Source organism: Myotis lucifugus, unplaced genomic scaffold (assembly GCF_000147115.1).
Source record: "Myotis lucifugus unplaced genomic scaffold, Myoluc2.0 scaffold_17, whole genome shotgun sequence".
Classification (NCBI taxonomy): Eukaryota; Metazoa; Chordata; class Mammalia; order Chiroptera; family Vespertilionidae; genus Myotis; species Myotis lucifugus.
The window spans coordinates 14,322,704-14,345,666 of record NW_005871065.1 but is presented as its reverse complement, the minus strand read 5'-3'; the positions used below and the strand labels follow the sequence as shown (position 1 = coordinate 14,345,666).

The following is a 22,963-nucleotide window of genomic DNA, read 5'->3' as shown; positions in this document are numbered from 1 at the left end:
TATGTCATGGTGTATAAGAAAAGTTATTTCAGTCACTGCATTGGTAGAATTATTTCAATATTCTTTTGTTATTTGAAACGTCTACACACACAAAAATTGGTTTTAATACTGCAATGCAATTGAGAAATGTTTTTAATTCTATTTCAATTTTATTTTAAGGGTGAATACAAAAATTACTTCTGTTAATTATCTACCAGTAGAAAAAAATTAGTAATAATAGCCATCGAGGGTGATTTATGGCCAGTTGAATCACCTCTTTCCTTTGAAATTTTTAGCTAACAAGTTAACCCTCCCAAATTCTTAAAATGTGAAATCATATTTTACTGCCCATTAACTAAAATATTTTTATTTGGCATTGAGCACCCACTGGTTATACTCATGAATGGCCATGTCATGCAGATGACTGAGATATCTGAAAACATACAGCTGGTTTTGGGGGGGAAAATGGCACAGGTAAGGATATCATGTCCTATGATATCTTTAATTTTATCTAATTTCCTTTGAATGGATAGTTGGGGGCTCCATTTCCAAGGAGAATAGACAAAGAAATACAATGATCTTTGGCATTTCGTCCTGCATTCCTAGTTTTCTCTTATTTTCAGTACTTGCCTATTTAGCCATCCTTCAGGGTCTTCCTCCAGCAACAGCCACTGGCTGCAGAGGGAGGTGGGAGTTAAATGCTTTAGTGGCACTTTTCTTTGCTGTAGTGACCCAAGTGAGGCAACGTGAATGGATTTATAAATCACTGACATGTTTTCAATGGGACCCCATCTGCAGACACACATTGCCTGTGGAAGTCACATTGCTAAGAGGAAATAATCATATTTCACATTGTGTGCCTTCTTTTAATGTCAGCTCATGATGATCAGCTGGTAGCCTGACAAAAGATGTGATGTCAAAATCGTTTTTGCAGGATATCAAAATAAGCAGCCTCTGAACATAGCCAGGCCTCAGAGAACTTGCTCTGAGGCTGAATAACTTGATGCTGGTGATGAGGTCAAAGAAAATAATTCAATAAGAATGGAAATTACTGGAGATACCATTGTCTCAGGGCTCTGCACTACATTAAACTTGACAATTGTGATGTATCTACTCGGAAATGCACTTAATCTTAAATTGCAAAAACGGGAGAAGGTCTCTGGGCGATGCCTCAGAAAAATCCTTGTCCTAATGCAGTGTGTGCATCAGATTTAGTAATGCATTTCATACCATAAATGTGGGGGAGGAAAATCTTAATTACGTAACTGCCTTGCTTTATCCTCTACCCAATGCCCTCATTGGGAAAAAAAAAAAAAGCATCTCTCAAGTCTTTGTTCAACTTTGGCTGCTTCGACCAATGGCTGGTGACAGTCATTACTGGGTGGCAGGAGTGGAGAGCCTTGTGTCAAGCCGTACCTGTCTGTGGGGTCAGTTGCGCATGTGCTTCCTAGGCGGCTGATACCACCGGCGGCTGGCGATATGCGGGAACATGGAGTGACTCGGGGTTCAGTCCAGAGCCAAGAGTGGCTGAGTGTTCTCATTCTCTCCCTTCTCCTCATGTTTCAGGGTCCCAGCTTCTACCACAGACTGAGATCTAATCATATGGGAAGGAAGGAAAAAGATACGGTTACAAACAATTCATGATGACAACATTTTGGAACATTAGAGGGCATTCAGATTTTATATTCCCCTTATTAATCAAGACATTCAAAGTATTTAACCTCCACTTTTGTAGCTCTGCTTTCCTTGCTTTGGGGTCTTCTACACCACATTTTTTATGGGGAGAGGCATCTGGGAATCTTCTTTGCAGAAAACTCATCTCTTTATATTTGCTTCTATGTATTAGATAGGACTGCTTTGCCTCTCAGTCTTTGTGGGATGGCCTTATGTAGAAAGTGTCTTGAGGGGTCCAGTGGTGTGGTCCCTTTGTTCACCTGAGTTGGATGCTCTAGGAATGCCTCTTGTGTGCATTGTTTGGGCTCTCCTGTTGTAATTGAGACTTCATTGTTTTTTATTAATATCTTTTTAAACATTTTTTATTGATTGATTTTAGAGGGAGAGAGAGGGAAAAACATTTATTTTTGTTGTTCCACTTATTTATTCATTCATTAGCTGATTCTTGTATGTGCCCTGACCGGGGATCGAGACTTCATTGTTGACAACCTGTGTGTGGGAGGGATCTCCCCTCCAACTTGCTGCCAGTGAGGTTCAACCCCAATGTCATCGTGCCAGCTGTCCAGTGGTCGGGACTCCTTAGCCCAGAGTGCTTCTGCCTTGAGTCTCACACCTTGATTGACCCTGTTCTGAGCTGTACTTCCTTCCCCCACAGAGCTGGTCCTGCTGGCTTTTGCTTCACTAAGCAGTCGGGGATGGGGACCCAAACTGCTGTTTCTGACTAACTAGACCTGGCCAAGACTCCAGACTGACTGGATTCAGCCTGGAGTAACCCCAAGCAGGTGTCCGCAGGTGGGGTGAGAGGTTTTCCAACAGGGTGGGACAGTTGCTTCTGCTTGGAGGCTAATTGTTATTCTCAGTTTCTTAATGGGCCTCAGAAACTCTACAGCAGTGGTTCTCAACCTTGGCTGCACATTAGATCACCTGGGAATCTTTTTAACATCCTGATTTCTGGGCCTCATCCTCCGGAAATTCTCTTTCTTTGTTATGTGTGAGGCCACAACATTAGTAACAAAGAAACAATTTCTGGAGGATGAGGCCCAGAAATCAGGATTTTAAAAAGATTCCCAGGTGATTCTAATGCGCAGCCAAGGTTGAGAACCACTGCTCTACAGGGTGGGGGCAAGGGGTTTTCCAATAGAATGGGTGAACTGTCATCTCCCAAGGCAAAAACAGCAGGACAGCAAGTTTGCCTGAGAAAGATGACCTCTGCAGCATGAGGGAATGATTCAGCACAGGAAACTGGGGTGTCTGCCTAATGAGCTCTAATCCCAGACCCCCCAACCCTGACTTCCATTTATACCTCTCCAGTTCACTCTGCCCTCCCTCTGCTGGAGCCCAAGATGAGTGGCTGCACTCAAAATGTGTGTTGGCCTTTTAAAAAGGTGTCTGCATTTCCAGCCATCTCTCCCTGGCAGACAGCAACCCTGCTGTTTTTCACAGCCAGATATTATGTGGGTACCTTTCTCAGTTCTCGTGCTCTCTGCTGGTGGGCCCAGTTTGGGTCATACACCATGATCAAGTAGGATTTATTCTAGGGATGCAAGGCTAGTACAATATTCGCAAATCAATAAATGTGATATAACAAATTGAAAGATTAAAACCACATGATCATATCAATAGATGCAGAAAAAGCCTTTGACAAAATTTAGCACCGTTTTGATAAAAATTCTCAGTAAAGTGAGAATAGAAGGACCATACCTCAATGTAATAAAGGCCATATACGACAAACCTATAGCCAATATACAACGAGCAAAAACTAAGTGTTTCCCTTACGAACAGGAACAAGACAAGGATGTCCGCTTTCACCACTCTTTTTCAACATAGTACTGGAAGTCCTAGCCACAGCAATCAGACAAGAAGAGATAAAAGACATCCAAATTGGAAAGGAGGAGGTAAAACTGCCATTATTCGCAGATGACATGATATTGTACATAGAAAACCCTAAAGACTCTACCAGGAAACTATTAGACTTAATGAATTTGGCAAGGTAGCAGGATACAAAATCAACATCCACAAATCTGTGACATTTTTATGCACCAATAATGAACTCTCAGAAAGAGAAACTAAAAAGCAATCCCATGTATCATTGCAACAACAAAAAAGAGAATTAGGAATAAACTTTAACCAGGGAGGTAAAAGACCTGTACTTGGAAAGCTATAGGACAGTGATGGCGAACCTTTTGAGCTAGGCGTGCCAGCATTTTGAAAAACCCTAACTTAGCTCTGGTGCCGTGTCACATATAGAAATTTTTTGATATTTGCAACCATAGTAAAACAAAGACTTATATTTCTGATATTTATTTTATATATTTAAATGCCATTTAACAAAGAAAAGTCAACCAAAAAAATGAGTTCGTGTGTCACCTCTGACATGCGTGTCATAGGTTCGCCATCACTGCTATAGGACATTGAAAAAAGAAATAGAGAAGGATGCAAACAAATGGAAGCATAAACCATGTTCATGTATTGGAAGAATTAACATTAAAATGTCTATACTACCCAAAGCAATCTATAAATTCAATGCAATACCTATTAAAATGCCAATGGCATGTTTCAAAGAATTAGAATACTCCAAAAATTTATATGGAACCATAAAAGACCCCGAATAGCTACAGCAATCTTGAAAAAGAAGAATGGAGTAGGAGGGATCACAATACCAGATATCAAACTATACTACAAAGCCATTATAACCAAAACAGCCTGGTACTGGCACAAGAACAGGCATATAGACCAATGGATCAGTACAGAGATCCCAGAAATCAACCCAAGCCATTACATTCAATTAATACTTGACAAAGGAGGCAAGAACATACAATGGAGTAAAGACAGCCTCTTCAACAAATGGTGCTGGGAAAACTGGACAGACACATGCAAAAAGATGAAACTAGAGCACTAATTTACACCAAACAAGAATAAATTTAAGGTGGATAAGACTTAAATGTAAGACATGAAACCATAAAAATCTTAGACAACATAGGCAATGAAATCTCAGACATCTCATGTAGCAATATTTTTATGGATACATCTTTTAGGGCATTGGTTCTCAACCTTCCTAATGCCACCACCCTTTAATACAGTTCCTCATGTTGTAGTGACCCCCAATTTCATTGTTACAAATTGAACATAATTAAAGCATAGTGATTAATCACAAAACAATATGTAATTATATGTGTTTTCCGATGGTCTTAGGCAACCCCTGTGAAAGGGTCGTTTGACCCCCAAAGGGGTTGCAACCCACAGGTTGAGAACCCCTGTCCTAGGGCAAAGGAAACTAAGAAAGTAAACAAATGGGACTACATCAAAATGAAAAGCACAGCAAAAGAAACCACCATCAGATTGAAAAGGGAACCCACTGAATAGAACATATTTGCCAATGATACATCTGATAAGGAATTAATATCCAAAATGCTATGTAAAGCACTCATACAACTCAACAAAAACAAAAAATAGACAATCCAATTTAAAAAATGGAGAGATCTGAATAGACATTTCTCCAAAGAGGACATACAAATGGCCAAGAGACACATGAAAAAATGCTCAAAGTCACTAATTATCAAAGATGCAAATTAAAACCACAATGAGGTATCACCTCACACCTGTCAGAATGGCTATCATCAAAAAATCAACAAACAAGTACTGGAGAGGATGAGGAAAAAAAGGAACACTAGTTTGCTGCTGATGGGAATGCAGACTATGCAGCCACTCTGGAAAACAGTATGGAGTTTGCTCAAAAAATTAAAAACAGAACTCCCATTTGACCCAGTGATCCCACTTCTGAGAATATATCCTAAAACCCCCAAAACACCAAACAAAGAATATATGCACCCCTATGTTCATAGCAGTGTTATTATATGTGCCCTGGTAAACAGCCCAAGTGCCCATCAGTAGATGAATGGATAAAAATGCTGTGGGACATTTACACTATGGAATACTTTGCAGCTGTTAAAAAGAGGAATCTCTTACCCTTTGGGACAGCATGGATGAGCCTGGAAAATATTATGCTAAGTGAAATAAGCCAAACTGAGAAAGAAAATATCACATGATCTCACTAGTATTTGTGGAATCTAATGAACAAAATGAATTGACCAACAAAATAAGACCCAAAGCAGGGAGGCATGGATCAGACTAAAATACCTTGCTGTGGGGTTGGGGGGATGAGAAGAGATAAACCAAAGAACTTATATATACTTATATGCATAGCCTATAGTCAAGGGTAATAGGGTAGTGAAGACCTGGGGGTGGGTGGGTAGGGACTGGGAAGAAGAGGGGAAAATGGGAGATATCTGTAATACTATGAACAATAAAAAATAAATTTAAAAAATGGTTGAACTAGATTTTTCAAACAAGCAAAAATTTACAAATATGTGCAATAAATGGATAATTCAGGAGGCATGAGTTGCCCAAAACCTCCACTTTCCAAAGGTCTCAAAATGGTCTCTTACCTTCCTCCTCTAAACCCTTGGGGCATCCTGCCCTGCCTGATAAAAGTGTCTCTGAGACTTTAGTTCATGCCATATAGTATGCTAACAGTGTGATTTATACTGAATGCCTGGGCTTCGGGTCATACTCTATCAGTTTGACCTCTTGGGATGGGGAGGAGGAGGAGCTGAAGACCAAGTAGCTAAGGTCAATCTCACACATACACTGTATGCCTGTGTGACTGACCTCTCCTCTGCCCCCTATAAAAGCCCTGGGCACCAAGGCATTGGTGAGTTTCCCTGGTCAGGGACACTTTATACACGTCACACATCATCGCCAAGAGAATTAAGCTCTGTTTGTGTGACTCCACTGGAAGGATAGCCGGAAGCGTGGAACTGGTCCAGTGCAGCTGGACTCCACCCGATGCACCTTTTTCCTTTGCCTATTTTAATCTGTATTCTTTTGCTGGAACAAACCATAACTGTGAGTATAACAGATTTTCTGGGCCCTGTGAGTCCTTCTGGCAAATCATTAACCCTGAGAGTGGCTTTAACGACCCCAAACACAAGCTATAATAACACTAATATTTGTTCTGTATGTACCTGGCATTATGGTATATTTACATGTATTAACTCATTTTCATGCCCTTAAGAAGTGGTACTATTGTCTCCATTTTGGGGAAAAAACTAACAACAACAGATCAAGTAGCATAGGAAAAGCAACAAAAATGGTGAGGAATAGGACAGACTTATCACCATCACACCACTCCAGGGCATATCTAAGCCTGCAGAGCTATTTAGCTGAAATTTTTAATATTCCACCTCACTGTAAAAATAATTTTCTGCCTAAGATCCTTATCTCCATTCAGGATATGCATGTGCTATAGAAAGCATAAAATAAAGAAGTCAGAAAGCAAATCATACAATTGTCCTAAAACAATGGGTTTCTACTCTAAATATCAATCCAGTCAAACAGTCTAACTTTAAGTATGAAGCCGAACCTTTGGAAATAAAATGGATTCATGTTTTCCTGGGGTAGGGAAGAGGAAGCCCCAGGTAGCTCTATATATTTTCTGTGCATTTCCCTATGCTTTAGTTAAAGCTCTGATGTGGGTGGGAGTGGGGGAGGGTGTTAATAGACATAAGGAGCAGAAAAGCCCAAAATCCAGAAGACATTACAACATACCCAGACAAGCATGAAGAAAACCAGAGCACAGCTGCCTACTCGGGGCAACTCCCTCCAGCACCGCGGACAGCTGCCTAGCTCCTTTGCCCCACAGGCCCTGGTGAAAATGAGATTGATGGCCATTCCACTTTAGAGACTTTACACTTTTTTTCTCTCCTTCTTTCATCCTAGGTGGCTTTATGTTACAACATGGCAAGTGAATCACAGCCACAGAGTTTTAGCTAGAACAGCAGTTCTCAACCTGTGGGTCGTGACCCCTTTGGTAGTGGAACGACCCTTTCACAGGGGTCACCTAAGACCATCCTGCGTATCAGATATTTACAGTATGATTCATAACAGCAGCAACATTACAGTTATGAAGTAGCAACGAAAATAATTTTATGGCTGGGTCACAACATGAGGAACTGTATTTAAAGGGCCGGAAGGTTGAGAACCACTGATCTAGAGTAACTCAATAGAAACTATTCACTAAGGGGCCCTGCAGCCTCTTGAATATAACCAAGTTGAGAAACACTCCTCTAGCCCCTAGAGGGGCAACTCTGCTAGAAAGTTCTTCCTTACATTGAACTTGCTGTAGGCAGTTAGACATGAGCAGAGCAAGGACAGTGGGCCAGGTACAGAAGGTCACCAGGCTGGAAAGCCCCAGGTGCTTAGCAACGGACAATCAGTTGTAGGGTGGGCTCTTGCCCCCCAGGCTGACTTTTCCTCCCCTAGCATATCCCTGGCATGAGCTTTGGACCTCTTGACCTTTCCTCCCTAGAGATAACATCTAGGCCTCAGTTGTAGTCCAGCTCCAGGCCCAGAAAAGCAACAAAACCAGCCATTGCTGATGTCAGGACCAGCTGCATGGAATAATGACCCCCTGCCCTGGTGCCAGCCAATCAGTGGAGACCACAACCCTGAATGGACACACCTGGAAAACTGTTGAATATTCTATTAAGATCTTTCCCTGGGACCTCCCCTAAAATCTCTACCCTTAGGATGGAGGACCCAGTGTGCTCTCCCTCCAGGGAGCAGGCCAACTCTCTTCTCCCTCCCCAGGCACATTACCATTAATTTCCCCACTCCCAACCTCCAAGGGCCCTTCCTTTACTTCTATAACTTGTTTCCTAAGCCCATTTCTTCTAGGGATTACTTTTTCTACCTCTGTAATTTACCCAATAAACGTTCTCTTACTGTTTGGGTCTTGCTCTAAATTATTCCCTAGCGAGAACCCAAGTACTGAGGGTTCTGAACCCAGGTTTCGTCTGGGTACATGTAATCCATCTGGTCCACATAACAGCCCTTTAAGTATTTATCTAGTGCCCTTCAGCCCTCTCATCACCCTCACCAAAGCTAACCAGATTCCTCTGGTGCCCAGGTTTCTTCTTTCAAGGTTTTAATGTTTTTGAATTCTTAGAAAGGGAGAGGAAAGAGAGAAAGAAATATCAATGTGAGAGTGGAACATCGATCAGCTGCAGGTCTGAAAACCTAAGCATATACCCTGACTGGGAATCGAACCACCCCTCAGTGCACGGGATGATGCCCAGCCTACTGAGTCACATGGGCCAGGACTCTTGCCAAAGTTTCTAAACTCTGGCATCTCCAGCATCTCTTTATCAACTGGTTGCCCACAGGTTGTCATCTCAAAATAGATAAAATTATTGCTTCCTTTTTTTCCCCTTTTGTATGCTTCTGTTGACGGATAGAAAATGCACCTAAAATTGCATTAGCCTTTCTGGTGCTCATATAACACAGCTGAGGAAAAATTTAACTATATTTCCACAAGCTGCTGTTAGACCATTTCTCTCCCATCTTGAAGGTGTTTGGTTGAGTATTAAATTTCATTTTTTAAAGTTTGTTTCACATTTCCACCCTATCTCCATTCTTTTGAACCTTGAAATTTGTGGTTTTAATGAGTATTGGATTTGTTTCCAAACTTCCTCTGCCCTCATTTTCAGCGCCATTATGAAAAAAACAAACAAACCCCACACCAAATTCTCAAAAATTGAATCTTCAAACAGTCATCTTTTTACACTCACTCATGATAGAAATGTTGGTGAATGTTTCCTGCTATATGCCAGGGACTGTGAGCAAATGTTGAGAAACGTTTATTCTTTTGTGAAATTACTGCCCATAGACCCCCATAAACATGTCATTACTCCGATAGTACCCAGAGGAGAGGGTTTTGGGGGGAGGGAGACATTAGCTCTAGAAAGGAAGGAAGGAATGAAGGGAAATGCTATCATCCACACAATGACCTCATTCACAGACCCTGTTCAGATGACTCCCCTGCACCTCCACCTGGGGTCAAATTGGATCTATGGGATTTCTCTCAATACCTGTACTGACAGCAGGCACAGAATGCAGGCTGTCCTAGCCAATACACTCTATGTCTTGGTTGATGGCGGGGACCAATCGAACAATTCTGAGGAACTGAGCGTGCAGAACTAAACTTAACTTTCCTGTTCACTTTTTCCCTGATGGAGAAGATGACCATGGCCTCTTCACGTTCAGCAGGGCACAATTCCATTAACCTGGTCACACAACGAGCATTTTGATTAAGTAACCCTATATTATGAAGTATTTGAAATTCACTGAAAAACTATAAGAGCAAATATTGCTTTTAAAAAAAATCTAGTACAAATAAATGAAGCCAAGAAAAGCTCTCTTCTTAAATCTTGCCCTCAGTCCATTTAGCTGAGCCAAAGTGCTCTCTGGGAGGACTAATCAACTGCTGGCTGATAAAAATGTCTCCACTTGTTGTAAATAGAGCGCTCAGGACCTGTGCGGTTCGTGTATTAACCCAGGAGGAGCCCTGGCCTTGGGTCCGGCTCACTCTTGGTGGTAATCTCCCCATTCAGGGACTTGGCCTTCTCACAAGAAGCTTAACACTTTGGCTAAAATAAACATTTTGACTTTTCTCTTGGGTCCTCTTTCCAACACTGAAAGCCAAGTTAACCCCAAGGGCAGGCAGGGGAGTGATTTGAGCTATTCAGCCATCATTATCTCAGTGGTGTGGCAGACTAGCTAACAAAGGCTTCATTCTGGCCCTGACAGCCACATTTTGTTTCCCTGCTATATTCTCATGCTCCCTTTCTCCCTCCCTCTGCCCCCCCCCCCCACATTCCTCCCTCCCTGCCTGCTTTTCTCTCTCCCTTTCTACCTCCTCCCTTCCACTTTTCCTCTCCAAATTTTTTAACATTCCCCACTTCATATCGAAGATCTGTAGCCATAGACTCATTTTTCCTGATTCCAAAGGCAAGTAAATTCCAGGGAGAACAGATGAAAAAGGAAAACATTCACCGTGAGTGAGTTCATTCTGCAGAATAGCTGTGCTGTAAGCAGATAAACATGAGCAGAGTAAGGACAATGGGCCAGGTACAGCAGGTCACCAGGATGGAAAGCCCCAGGTGCCTAGCAATGGACAATCAATTGGAGAGTGGGACCTTGCCCCCAGGGTAACCTTTCCTCCCCTAGCTTATCCCTGGTCACCTCAGTTTTGACCCCCTGACCGACCTTTCCTCCCTAGAGATAACATCTAGGCCTCAGTTGTATTTCAGCTCCTGGCCCAGATAAGCAACAAAACCCAGCCACTGCTGACAACAGGACCAGCTGCATGGAATAATGACCCCCCTGCCCTGGTGCCGGCCAATCAATCAGTGGAGACCGCAACCCTGAATGGATACACCTGGAAAACTACTGAATATTCTATTAAGATCTTGCCCTGGGACCTCCCCTAAAATCTCTGCCTTTAAAACCCTTAGGTTGGAGGACCCAGCTCCTTGCCTTCCCCTTCCCTTCTCTCTCCCCCTCCCCAGGCACCTTACCATTAGCTTCCTCACTCCCAAGCTCCAAGGGCCCTTTCTTTACCTCTATAACTTATTTCCTAAGCCCATTTTTTTTTAGGAATTAATTTTTTTTTAACCTCTGTAATCTTATAAGTAAATGTTCCCTTACCATATGGGGTCCTGCTCTGAATTCTTTCCTAGCCAAAACCCAAGTACTGAGGTTGCTGAACCCAGGTTTGGTCTGACCCCACTGGTCAGACACCTGGTGCCATTCCCGCCGCCTGGGAGTTCTGCTCTCGGCCAGAGGTTTATTTTCAAAACGTTATTTAGCTACCATATCTCAACAGCTATCACCACGTGTTCTTCTTACTAACGAATTGCCATTGCCTGGCTTGAGCTGTGTGGACTCCAAATCAGGGCACAAGGACTCTGCCCTTCAACCCCAGGCATTCCACGAGAGTGATCGAAGAAGAAAGGCCAGAGCTGTGAGGAGTTTCAGAGTGATTCAATCAGACCCCATTGAATCAGGTCCCGGAGATCAGCCCCATTACTTCATCAGCTAGCATTCCACAGACCTGGCTTTATTTCCCAAAGTCAGCAATGGGCTTCGCTTTGTGGAATGGCACAAAACTTCTAAAAAGACTTTGACAATGACACAGGAAAAGAGTTAAGCAGCCCCTGGCAGCTTTGAATTCAACATTTACTAGTAGAAATGTTGGAAGTGAAAAATGTTTTTAAAAGGTAAATCTGTTTGGCTCCTGAAACTAACTGTATTAGGCACATACTGACTTCAGGAAGGACTTTCCGTGTCTTGCCAACTTTTGTCCTTTTTAGTATTTTTATGCTTTTCTAGGAGGAGGTAAAAAACAATGCTGAAGTAGAGAGAGAGGGCATTTCATGATATTTCAAGATCCTTTCTTTTAAACGTATAACATTCAGCCAAATACCTGGGAACGGCTCTACAGAACCGCAGTCAGGCAACATGTGTGGAGTGAGCAGATGAGACCTCATTGAGGACAGAGCTCGGCTGCCAGAGACAAACAGTCCAGGAACTTGGACTTGAGGAGGAAGGAATACAGGAAGGGAGCCAAAAAAAAAAAGGCCACCATTTCCACTGGCAGCTGCAATTCGACATTTTGTTTAATTATTTACACAGGAGTTTATTAGCCTTTATGAGACTATATTCCTGTGATATTAATTCTCAGTTTTGCATCTGTGAAATGAGAGACTATTACCATATTCTCCACAGGCTGTGAGAGCTATAAGCTGTAACAAAGTGCCTGGCCAGCGTGGCTCAGTGGTTGAGCGTCAACCTGTGAAGCAGGAGATCAGGATTCGGTCCCCAGTGTGGGGTGTGGGGAGACAGCCAATCAATGATTCTCTCTCATCATTGATGTTTCTCTCTCTTCCTCTCCTTTCCTCTCTCTGAAATCAATAAAAATGTTTTAAAAAATAAATTTTCTTTTTAAAAAAAGATGTAATAAAGTGCTTGGAATTCTCTGAAGGAGAAATTATTTAAATGGGAAGTGTTTCTCATTTTACTAACATCTCCTGAGTGTGAGCATGAACCACTGACACTCTGCCTTGTCTGAGAACAGAGACAGCCCATGTCTGCCCGCTTGCAGAAAACCAAGGAAAATTCCACAAACTAAAAAAACAGCCATGAAGGAGGAATCAAGATGGCAGTATAGGTAAATGTAGGTAAACGCCAGTACTCGCCAGTACTCGCCGCCTCCCACAACCACATCAAAACTACAACTAAAATACAAACAACCACCACTCAGAACCTCCTGAAAGCTGGCTGAATGTAAGTCCTAAAACTAGAGAAGTAAAGAAGAAAGCACACTGAGACTGGGAGGAGAGGCAGAGACGCGGAACAGGCTGGTCTGGCACCCACACGTGCAGCTTTTAATCCGGAGGGAGATGGTCTCTGCGGAGGAGCAAGGAGTCCCAGCCCCACACCAGACCCCAGCTCAGGGGTCCCAGCCCCACACCAGACCCCAGCTCAGGGGTCCCAGCCCCACACCAGACCCCAGCTCAGGGGTCCCAGCCCCACACCAGACCCCAGCTCAGGGGTCCCAGCCCCACACCAGACCCCAGCTCAGGGGTCCCAGCCCCACACCAGACCCCCAGCTCAGGGTCCCAGCCCCACACCAGACCCCAGCTCAGGAGTCCCAGCCCCACACCAGACCCCAGCTCAGGGGTCCCAGCCCCACACCAGACCCCAGCTCAGGAGTCCCAGCCCCACACCAGACCCCCAGCTCAGGGTCCCAGAGCTGGGAAGAGAAGTCCATGTAACTTTGGGCCATAAAAACCAGTAGGGATTGTGATTGAGAGACAAAGAGGCTGCTGGAATCCCAGGTGTAAGAGCCGGCGCACAAACTTACTCAGTCTTGCTTCCTCTGAGCTCCAGCGCTGGGCATGCTGAGGGACCCAAACACATACAGGGAGGAACTGGATTGTCTGGCATCAGGACAGGAATTCAAAGGCAGCTTTCTCCCAGACAGGAGTGGCAAGGGTCACTGTTCCAGCGCTGGGATCTCCAGTCTAGCAGGGCTGACTAGCCGCCATATCAGCATGGCCCACACTGGCTCCGCCCTGGTGATTCCCTAAGACCCCGCCCCATCCAATTTGCAGCCCTGCCCAAGCTGTTTGCAGCAGCTTTTCCATATATAGTAAATGGCCTGTCCTGGCTTAGGCTTCAGACTTTCCTAAAATCTCTCAAACAAGCTGCAGCTGGTGACAGCATGCCCCAAACCTATCAATAAAAGGCCCAAGAGCCAGCACTAGCACCAGCCTGCCTTGCTTCACAGCAGGGCCCCTCCTCCTGCATAGCAGCTCTCCCACTGTAGTTGCAGCTGGTCCTCACAGCCAATTGGCCTGGAGGTCAATTCCTCCCAGAGATACCAACAGTAATCAAGGTTCAACTACAAGACTGTGCACACAGCCCACACAGGGGCGCATCTAGAGTGCCCAGCTCAGGTGACTGGGGAGGTTGAGCCACTGAGCCCTATAGGACATCTACTATACAAGGCCACTCTACCAAGTTCAGGAGACAAAGCAGCTCTACATAATACATAGAAACAAACACAGGGAAGCAGCCAAAATGCAGAGACAAAGAAACATGTCACAAATGAAAGAAATGAAAGTAAGCAAACTACTGGATACAGAGTTTAAAACCATGGTTATAAGGTTATTACTCAAGGAACTTCATAAGACTTTCAAGGATCCTAATGAGAATGTGAAAGACATGAAAAAGGACCAGTCAGAAATTAAGCATACACTAACTGAAATAAAAAACAATTTACAGGGATTCAGCAGTAGAGTAGAGGTTTCTGAGAATCAAATCAATGATTTGGAATATGAGGAAGCAAAAAATACCCAATCAAAAGAGAAAAAAGAAAAAAGAATCCAAAAATATGAAGATAGTGTACTAGTAAGGAGCCTCTGAGATAACTTCAAGTGTACTAACATTTGCATTATGGGTATGCCAGAAGGAGATGAGAGAGAACAAGATATTGAAAACTTACTTGAAGAAATAATGACAGAAAACTTCCCATACCTGGTGAAAAAAATAGACTTCAAGTTCAGGAAGTGTAGAGAGTCCCAAACAAGATGAACCCAAAGAGGCCCACACCAAGACACATCATAATTAAAATGCAAGGGTTAAAGACAAAGAGAGAATCTTAAAAGCAGCAAGGGAAAGCAGTTACCTACAAGGGAGTGCCCATATGACTGTCAGCTGATTTCTCAACAGAAACTTTGCAGGCCAGAAGGGAGTGGCAAGAAATATTCAAAGTGATGAATAGCAAGGACCTACAACCAAGATTACTCTAGCAAAGCTCTCATTTAGAATTGATGGTCAGATGAAGAGCTTCACAGACAAGGAAAAGCTAAAGGAGTTCATTACCACCAAGCCAGTATTATATGAAATGTTGAAGGGTATTATTGAAGAAGAAGAAGGAGGAGGAGGAGGAGGAGAAGAAAAAGAAATAAAAAAATATGAACAATAATATGGCAACAAATACATATCTATCAACAATCAAATCTAAAAATCAAAATAAATGAACAAGGAATCTAATGAACAAAATAAACTGGTGAATAAAACAATCAGGGGCACTGAAGCATGGAACAGACTGATGGTGAATCTCAGAGGGAAGCGGGGTGGGAAGAGATTATCTATGGTCACAGATAGCAGGATGGTGAAGTCCTGGGGTGGGGCGCGAACCCGTTGGAGGGGGGCAATGGGGGAGGGGAAAGAGGATGCCTGTAATACTCTCAACAATAAAGATTTTTAAAAATAGTCATGGAGCAGGAGATTAATTAGATGATGAAAGCATTCTTGATTTTACGGCGCAATTTACCAAAGAATTCCCTTAAGTAGAGTGGCCCTAGTGCACCTGAAGTTTGACAGAATCCAAGGTCCTAACTAGTAGGTTGTGCCCAAATCCTTCATTGGAACCCGGGACATCAGAGGGAGGTCTAATAGATGCCTTATGGCCCAATCTATACCTGAAGCAGTCAACTAGCCTTGGACTCACTCCACATTCTCCGTGTATGTGGGTCTGCAAAGTTTTGAGGAATGGAACACACTGCTATATTTATTTTGATGTGGATTCAGGAGTTCTAATACAGTCAGAAGGAGTGAGAAAAATTACGTGTTTTCAACATGCAAGTATTTCTGGAAAGGTATTTTTTTCTGCCAATCAGAACTTAAAATAGCACAGCAAATGGCTGCAGGTGCTTACACCTCCTGCTTTGGATAGAGTCATATTCCTATTTCATTAGAATTAGACGAGCACAAAGAGCTGTCAGTCCGTTTCAGAGCATTCTAATTGTTCCTCATGATTCTCCTCCCTTTGAATTGGTGGTGCACAGCTTCAGTGGAGTGGCTTTGGTAGAACTAGAATGTGATGTTTGAAAACAGGTAGAAAAACACCAGAAGCTGCCAACAGCTGAGACGGTGAAGATGACCCATTCCATGGGAGTTGGAAAAGGATGGCTGGTGTTCTCCATGGGCCTATTTTTTTGAGTCAAATGACAGTACATTAATGGATCTTAATTATAACGTGTTAATGGATCTTCTTTGATATTACTAGATTAGCCTGAATATCAATTTTCTTCCTGAGGGTCTGTACCTTCCCTGACCAGATGGGATTTAGGAACAGCACATCACAAGGACAGTGTGATGAGAAATTTGCTTTTAAACTGAGTGGTAAATACTGGGTAGAATTGAGGCTGGCAGGAATGGGAATGGACTTCATCCAAGAAAGCTGAGCAAAGGCAATGCCCAAGAAGGTGCTCAATAAACCCTTGTGGAAGGAAGACAGGAAAGGAGGGAGGGAAGAAAGGGAGAAAGGGAGGGAGACACAAACAGCATGAGAACAGTTGTGATATAGGAAAAAGAGAATTGACCTGGAATAAAGAAAAAAAATTTACAATATTTTGCCACCTACTAGTTGTGGGTAAATCATTTAACTTCTGTGTGCCCCAGCCACTTTATCTATAACATGGGGATAATAATCTATTTTATCTATTAAAAAAATTTTTTTTTTAATTCTCAAAACCTGAAAAGCTCAGTTTTCAAGAATCCTCAGAACAAGTCTAGGGAACACCTGTTTCCAGAGCTGGGGAAAGGGGGCTCACAGTGACAATGTGGAAGCAAATGGAAAGTTCTGGAAAGTGGGAAGTGCTAGGAAGCAAATGAATCAAGACAAAGACATGACAGAGGAGGCCTGGCAAAAAGGGGCCGGCTGAGGCCAGGCCAGGGTGGTGAAGAGGAGGCCCCTTGAGAGACAAGAAGGAAGAGAGGCTAAGGGTCTGTGTCGAGAATTCCTCCTTTTCCTTGGCTTTGCCTTCTGTGTCCTGGACCTACTCTTCCTGGCCACATCCTGGGTGCAGGGTTCCAAAGATACTGGCCCGACACATAAAATACAGCACAGAATGGAATTGGCCAATGTAAGTCTTACTTTTTTTTAAATTTTTTTTTTATTTTTGTATTTTTTTGTTAATCCTCACCTGAGGATATTTTTCCATTGATTTTTAGAGAGAGGGGAAGGGAAGGGGAGAGACAGAGAGGGAAACATTGATATGAGAGAGACACATTGACTGGTTGCCTTCTGCCCGCACCCGGACGAGGCCTGGGGATTAAGTCTGCAACCGGAAGCATGTGCTCTTGACTGGAATCAAACCGGGGACCCTTCAGTTTGCGGGACTATGCTCTAGCCACTGGGTCAAACCAGCTAGGGCTGTAAGTCTTCTAATCAGGAATTCAAGGCCTCTCCTTTCAGGGGAACCAAGCCCAGTCATTGCCTGCTTCTCTGTTGGGGGCTCGGGACTTTTCATTGTTTAGTAGAAACTTCCATTGGGAAAGAAATCAAAACGAACACAATGGGAACCCTCGTGTAGGGGTTAGGATTGGGGAAGAAAGCACTCCTTACGAGCTGTTCTTCTTGAGTGCTTTGTGGGTACTTATTCACACCTCTGTCATTCCACTCTAACACTGGCCCCCTGGGGTTATATCCACCTAATAACTGAGGAAGCCAAGATGTGGCAGGGTGAAGTGACTTGCCCAAGGTCACAGAGCTAAAGAAATCAGTAGAAGAAAATGGCAAGAACCCACGCAGAGTAAATTTGGGGAATAAAGACAAATAGAGAGGAAGAGAACAGTGTAACCGCCGCGCCCGAGTCACGAAGCATCGGCCAGCAGGCGGGGGTTAGGATGTGGTGACATGTGATGGCACCTCAGAGGCCCTTCCGAGCGTCACAGGAACTGAAGCAGGGCTCCCAGGTGGATCGTCGGCGTCACAGGAACACAGGGGTTTCCAGGGAGATGTGGAAGCTCAATGTGGACACGTTAAGCCCCAATGCTATCTACAAGAGTTTGCCTAAATCTAAAAAGAAACCATAATTCTGAATGCAAGCAGCACCCTGTTTTTCAAGAACAAAACAGCCAAGAGTTTTTTAGCACACACTCCGATCATTAAAGCGAATAAGAGAGATTCATTGCTGGCTAGATGGTGAGCGGGCATACCCAGCATGGGCTTTATTGGAATCCAGCAAAATGTTTGTTTACCAACAGCAATCTGCTCACCGGGAAGAAATGTTCTTTGTTTTTTCTGGCCTGGACTACATCTCCCTTCTCAAGTGCTTGCATCTGACCCTGGTGCTGGGGCAAACAGGAGTCTTTCTCAGAACACACACGTTTGAGTAATGGAACCGTTTGAACTTGAAACTGCACCCAAGCAGTTCACCCACATCTGTCCATTTCCCTCTAATTCAATCTCACTTCCACTTTGCCAGGAGCTCCAAACACTTTATCTCAGAATCTGCCATGTCATTCTGTATAAAGAGAAGAGAAAACATGCCCTGCACACATTTTTTCCAGCCCTATTCATTTTCTCAGGGACCACATTCATTGTGTAGAATTCCCTTCCACTCGAATGGTGCGTGGCTGAATCAGATGTGCCCATAACAAGAGGGCCCCTTCATTTCTGCCGCAGAAGAGAAAGCTGTGTCTCAGCCAGATTCACAAGCAGCAATGAGGCTAAGCAGCTATTTTGCTTTGTTCTTCAAGAAATGTTAACCAATTCCTGCCCAACAACCTGCGTAAAACACAGGGCATTTTATGACTTACCCAGGAGGTCTTTGCTTCTAGAAGGAACATCTCGGGCATTAGCGGCTGAGTAGGAACGACACCCCAAAACTAAGAAGTTCCATTCTTTTTCCCTGAAAACCAGTCTCAGGACAATGAGGGGGCAGCTGAGACTGTGGGCCCTTTATTAAGAAAGGATGCATTTTGTCATTTTATTGAACATAACATCCACACAGGACATCTGTTCCCGTGCCCCACAGTCATACGGACCCTTTATGCCCTGACAGCTTGGGAGACAAGGCCCTCCTGTTCCCACACTGCCACCCCTCGTGCTTTCTGTATGACTTGTACTTCCTGATGATGCATGACTTCTGCCGGAAATGAGAAGTTCCCAGCAAATGCATACGTTCGCCCTGTAAAAAGAGGGTTTCAGGCGGAAAGATCACCAAGGTCATGGCCGATTCTATTGACAGCTGAAAACAGTTAAACTGACTTTTACTACCCAGGCAGGGACCAAGATGAAGCAACGTGACTTAAAATTTCTTTCTGGCTCAGAAATCTGAACTTAGTCTAGGCTTTTCCCTATCTTCTCCATCCTCACCCCCAAATCAGATGGCTCACTGTGTCTTTATGACACCTCATTCTTACATGTGGGATCCAGGAGGGAGACTGAGAGAACGTAAGGATGAAAGCACTTGGTCAAAAGGACCAACAGAAATCCTACCAGGGCACATGTGGACCAGGCCCCAAAGCGCTGGCCCCTCCAACCACTGACCACACACGGTGGGATCGGGTGGACCTGAGAATCGGGGCCAAGCTTTGCTCGAGCCAGTGGAGATGCAGCTTGGGGTTTTTAGGCCCCTTTCTCTATAAATAATTCTCTGGATCGCTGAGAAGTTTAATAAATAAGTAAGAGCAGGAACGATTACATATAGTCAGCCCAACTTTGTCCATGGTGAGGCTGCAACAAAAATTAACCCGACCTTCCTGGTAATTACAAGAATGGAATGTTTTGACTATATGAATGGTGTCATCATGTAGCTAAAAAAAAGAAAAAGAAAAGGAAGAAAAAAAAATGCACGCACCCTCTGCCCCAGCAACTTCAAGTCTACCCAGAGGGACTTTCCTATGAGAATGAGGAGGCATATCAAAGACATTCATTGAGCCTTGTTTGGAATAGAGGGGAAAAAAAAACTTCAAAAAAACCCCCACCATCCTTAAATGCCCATCAAAAGGAGCTGGCTAGTCTGATTTATCCATGTTCTGGAATGCTATGCAGTATTGAAAACAGGAAGTATGACTAAATTTACTAACATAGACATTACATAACAATATGTTACAGGGTAAAGTGTGTCCACCCAAAATTTGTATGTTGAAGTCATAACCCCCAGGACCTCCGATTCTCTCTATGTTTGAATAGAACCTTTAAACAGGTAGTTAAGGCCTAGTGAGGTGGACCCTGATTCAATATGATTGGTGTCCATATAAGAAGAGGGAAGACCATGTGAAGACATGGGGAGATCAGGGTCATCTATAAGCCAAGGAGAGAGGCCTCAGAAGACAACAACCCTGCCGACACCTTGATCTTGGACTTCTAGCCTCCAGAACTGTGAGAAAATAAGTTTCCATTGTTTAAGACACCCAGTCTGTGGACTTTGTCGCAGCAGCCCTAGCAAACTCATACACTGTACTATCTAGAGAACTGAACGGAAGGGTCTCTACCCCAGCCTGATAACAGCGGTTACCTATGGGGAGGGATTGAGATTAAAGATAGTGGTTGAAGGGGAATTTAGCCTTAAATGTAAGGTTTTATTTTTTGCAATGAGAAATCATTCATATGTTATTTGTATATCAATTTAAAAATACCTCTGCCATGGCACAGTATGCAGCGATGCAATGTACTTCACCACCTGGATGGAACAATCTCCGGAACTTGAGAACATGTGCACTGTCACTGCCAACCCCTGCACACCTGTCTGCCTCAGTCAAGTGTCCCACCCTCTAGTGCAGTGCTTCTCAACTTTCTGGCCCTTTAAATACAGTTCCTCATGTTGTGACCCAACCATAAAATTATTTTTGTTGCTACTACATAACTGTAATGTTGCTACTGTTATGAATCGTAATGTAAATATCTGATATGCAGGATAGTCTTAGGCGACCCCAGTGAAAGGGTCGTTCGACCACCAAAGGGGTAGGGACCCACAGGTTGAGAACCGCTGCTCTAGTGCCTCCATGCCTCTGGGTGTCTGCTTGGAGCCTCTTCCCCTCCCCCTTTTAAGCCTGGGCTGCTGATTTTCATCCTTCAGAGCTCAGCTCGAATGTCTTGCTCAGCAGGTTTTTTCCAGGCCCACTCTCTCTTCTTTTGATGTCTTCTTCACCTTTGTACTCCCAGTGACTAATCAGTGCCTTCCGCTAAGTAAATGCTCAATAAATGGTTCCAAATGCACGGATGATGAGGACATTCTCTAGCATCCTGCTTTCCCATCCACTGTGTCTCAAAGGTCCAACATTTCAGTCTGTGGCATTAGCAGACTCCTTAGAGACTAAGACTGTAATCATGCTGTGAGCGAGGTCCTAGCCTTTAGCAGTTTCTATAATACAAGGGGACAGCTATATTTCTGGGCCAGCCAAGTCCCATTTGCTTCCAATTCTGATGAAATCAGCTGAGCATGTATCACAATTTACTTTTTTAAAGTTTTGTGCCTGTAAAGGTCTTCAATTACTTAACCCGCAATAGACCCCAATCAAAAAATGCCTGTTGCCCTCGGACTGGAGGCTCTGATAAGCCAGGCCTTACCTCTTCATCGGCTTGGGGGAGCACTCCCTCTCCAGGTTGGAGGACGTGTGTTTCACGTGCATCGCATTGTAGGACGTGTGAGTGTAGTCATTTTCATCACTGTAGTCGGGACCGAGTAATGTCCGGGCCCAAGTTCCCATGTCATAAGGAGGAAGGGTTCCTCCAAATTCAGAGGGCAAAAACTCCGGGTGTATGAGCTGGTGAAGGCTGTTTAAATTGTTCCCGTGCAGGAAAATCTGGAAAGAGAAAGTAATTAGCAATTAAAAACTCCAGAACGTCTGATGGAGTATTTCATCTAATACACAATCGAGCAGTGACAAATTGGATGCGCCGCCGCTGATCATGGTACTTAAGGAGGCATTCAATTCTGTGTCTAGAACTTTGTCTTCATGAAATGTTCATTTATTGCTCAGAAAAGGGGCTGCATTCACAGTCCTTAAAGAGGAAGTTCATGAACAAACTGGGTAGTATTTGGCCCTGGGCCCCAATTTACAGATACAGTGATCTCCTAATGATCCCTGCTGATGCGGAGTAGTGGTGCAGACCACCCCGCCCAGGCATGCTGCACGTGCACCTCCACATTGCTTTCTCCTCTCTCCTGGTGCATTCTCTGCCCTCTGCACCCCCCTGAGTACTCCCCATTACCCCCAGGCCTATACCAAGTGGTGGCTTCTTCCTAAATGTTGGCTATTAAAATATTCCATGAACAGGAAGCTGCTTGACCCCATACCTCCCACCAGCATTGGCAGCACAATGGGCATCTGGTATTTGCATGCCTTCAAAATTCCCTTTGGTTTGTCACTGGGACTCTGAAAATAACCCAGTTCTTCTAAATTATTGATTGAATCCAGGCCATTTGCAAACTCCAGCTGCAGCTCAAATGCTCAGGGACTGCAGAAACGCAGCAAAACCACAGAGAAAAATAAGGAGAAGGGGAGAGAGAGAGAGAGAGAGAGAGAGAGAGAGAGAGAGGGAGGGAGAGAGAGAGAGAGAGAGAAGGGGCACTGTAATTGTCCCCCCCTCCACCACACCATCCCCACATTCCCGGCATTGGGCACTTCTTGTCATTACCCGCTTCCTGGTCTTGTCTTTAAGGAATGGCTTGATGAGCGTGTACAGGGCATGAATGTACCAGGGCTGGTTGACGAAATGGACTCCTCCGAAGCGGGCAGGAAAGCTGTCCTGGGGCGGAAAGAGAGAAACACACTCAGTGAGCACACGTTTCAGGTTAGCCTGGGCCAGCGGGGCCACAACCGGAGGACAACCTTGTCTTCTCTCAAAGCTCTCGCTAATGGTGGGAAAGACAGAAAACACACCCTTCCTATCTGCCGAGGTGTCCTCTGTTCCCCTTGCCCTGACTCCCCAACCTCTTTGACTCCACAACTTAAATTATCGTGCGTGGGTGCCAGGCCTGCCTTTCCCAAGTCACAATTATGTGTCCACCCACATAGCAGGAGTGTGTGCAGCTGGTTAGGAGAGAATCAGAATTCTCTGTGGCCTTAAGGAACCAGGGTTTCCGTTCCCAGGAGCCCTGAGCACATC

General features: G+C 44.1%; 1 protein-coding gene across 1 annotated transcript in view; it reads right to left on the bottom strand.

Moving 5' to 3' along the window:
• Nucleotides 1–99: 99 nt before the first annotated feature.
• Nucleotides 100–22,963, bottom strand: part of CLVS1 (clavesin 1) — a 128,577-nt gene continuing 105,713 nt past the window's right edge. The window contains exons 4-6 of the mRNA XM_006085308.3: nucleotides 22,493–22,603; nucleotides 21,422–21,657; nucleotides 100–1,573 (exon numbers count right to left, since the gene is read on the bottom strand). Of these exons, the coding sequence (XP_006085370.1) occupies nucleotides 1,486–1,573; nucleotides 21,422–21,657; nucleotides 22,493–22,603 (435 nt within the window). The 3' untranslated portion in view covers nucleotides 100–1,485. The remainder of the gene's footprint in view (nucleotides 1,574–21,421; nucleotides 21,658–22,492; nucleotides 22,604–22,963) is intronic.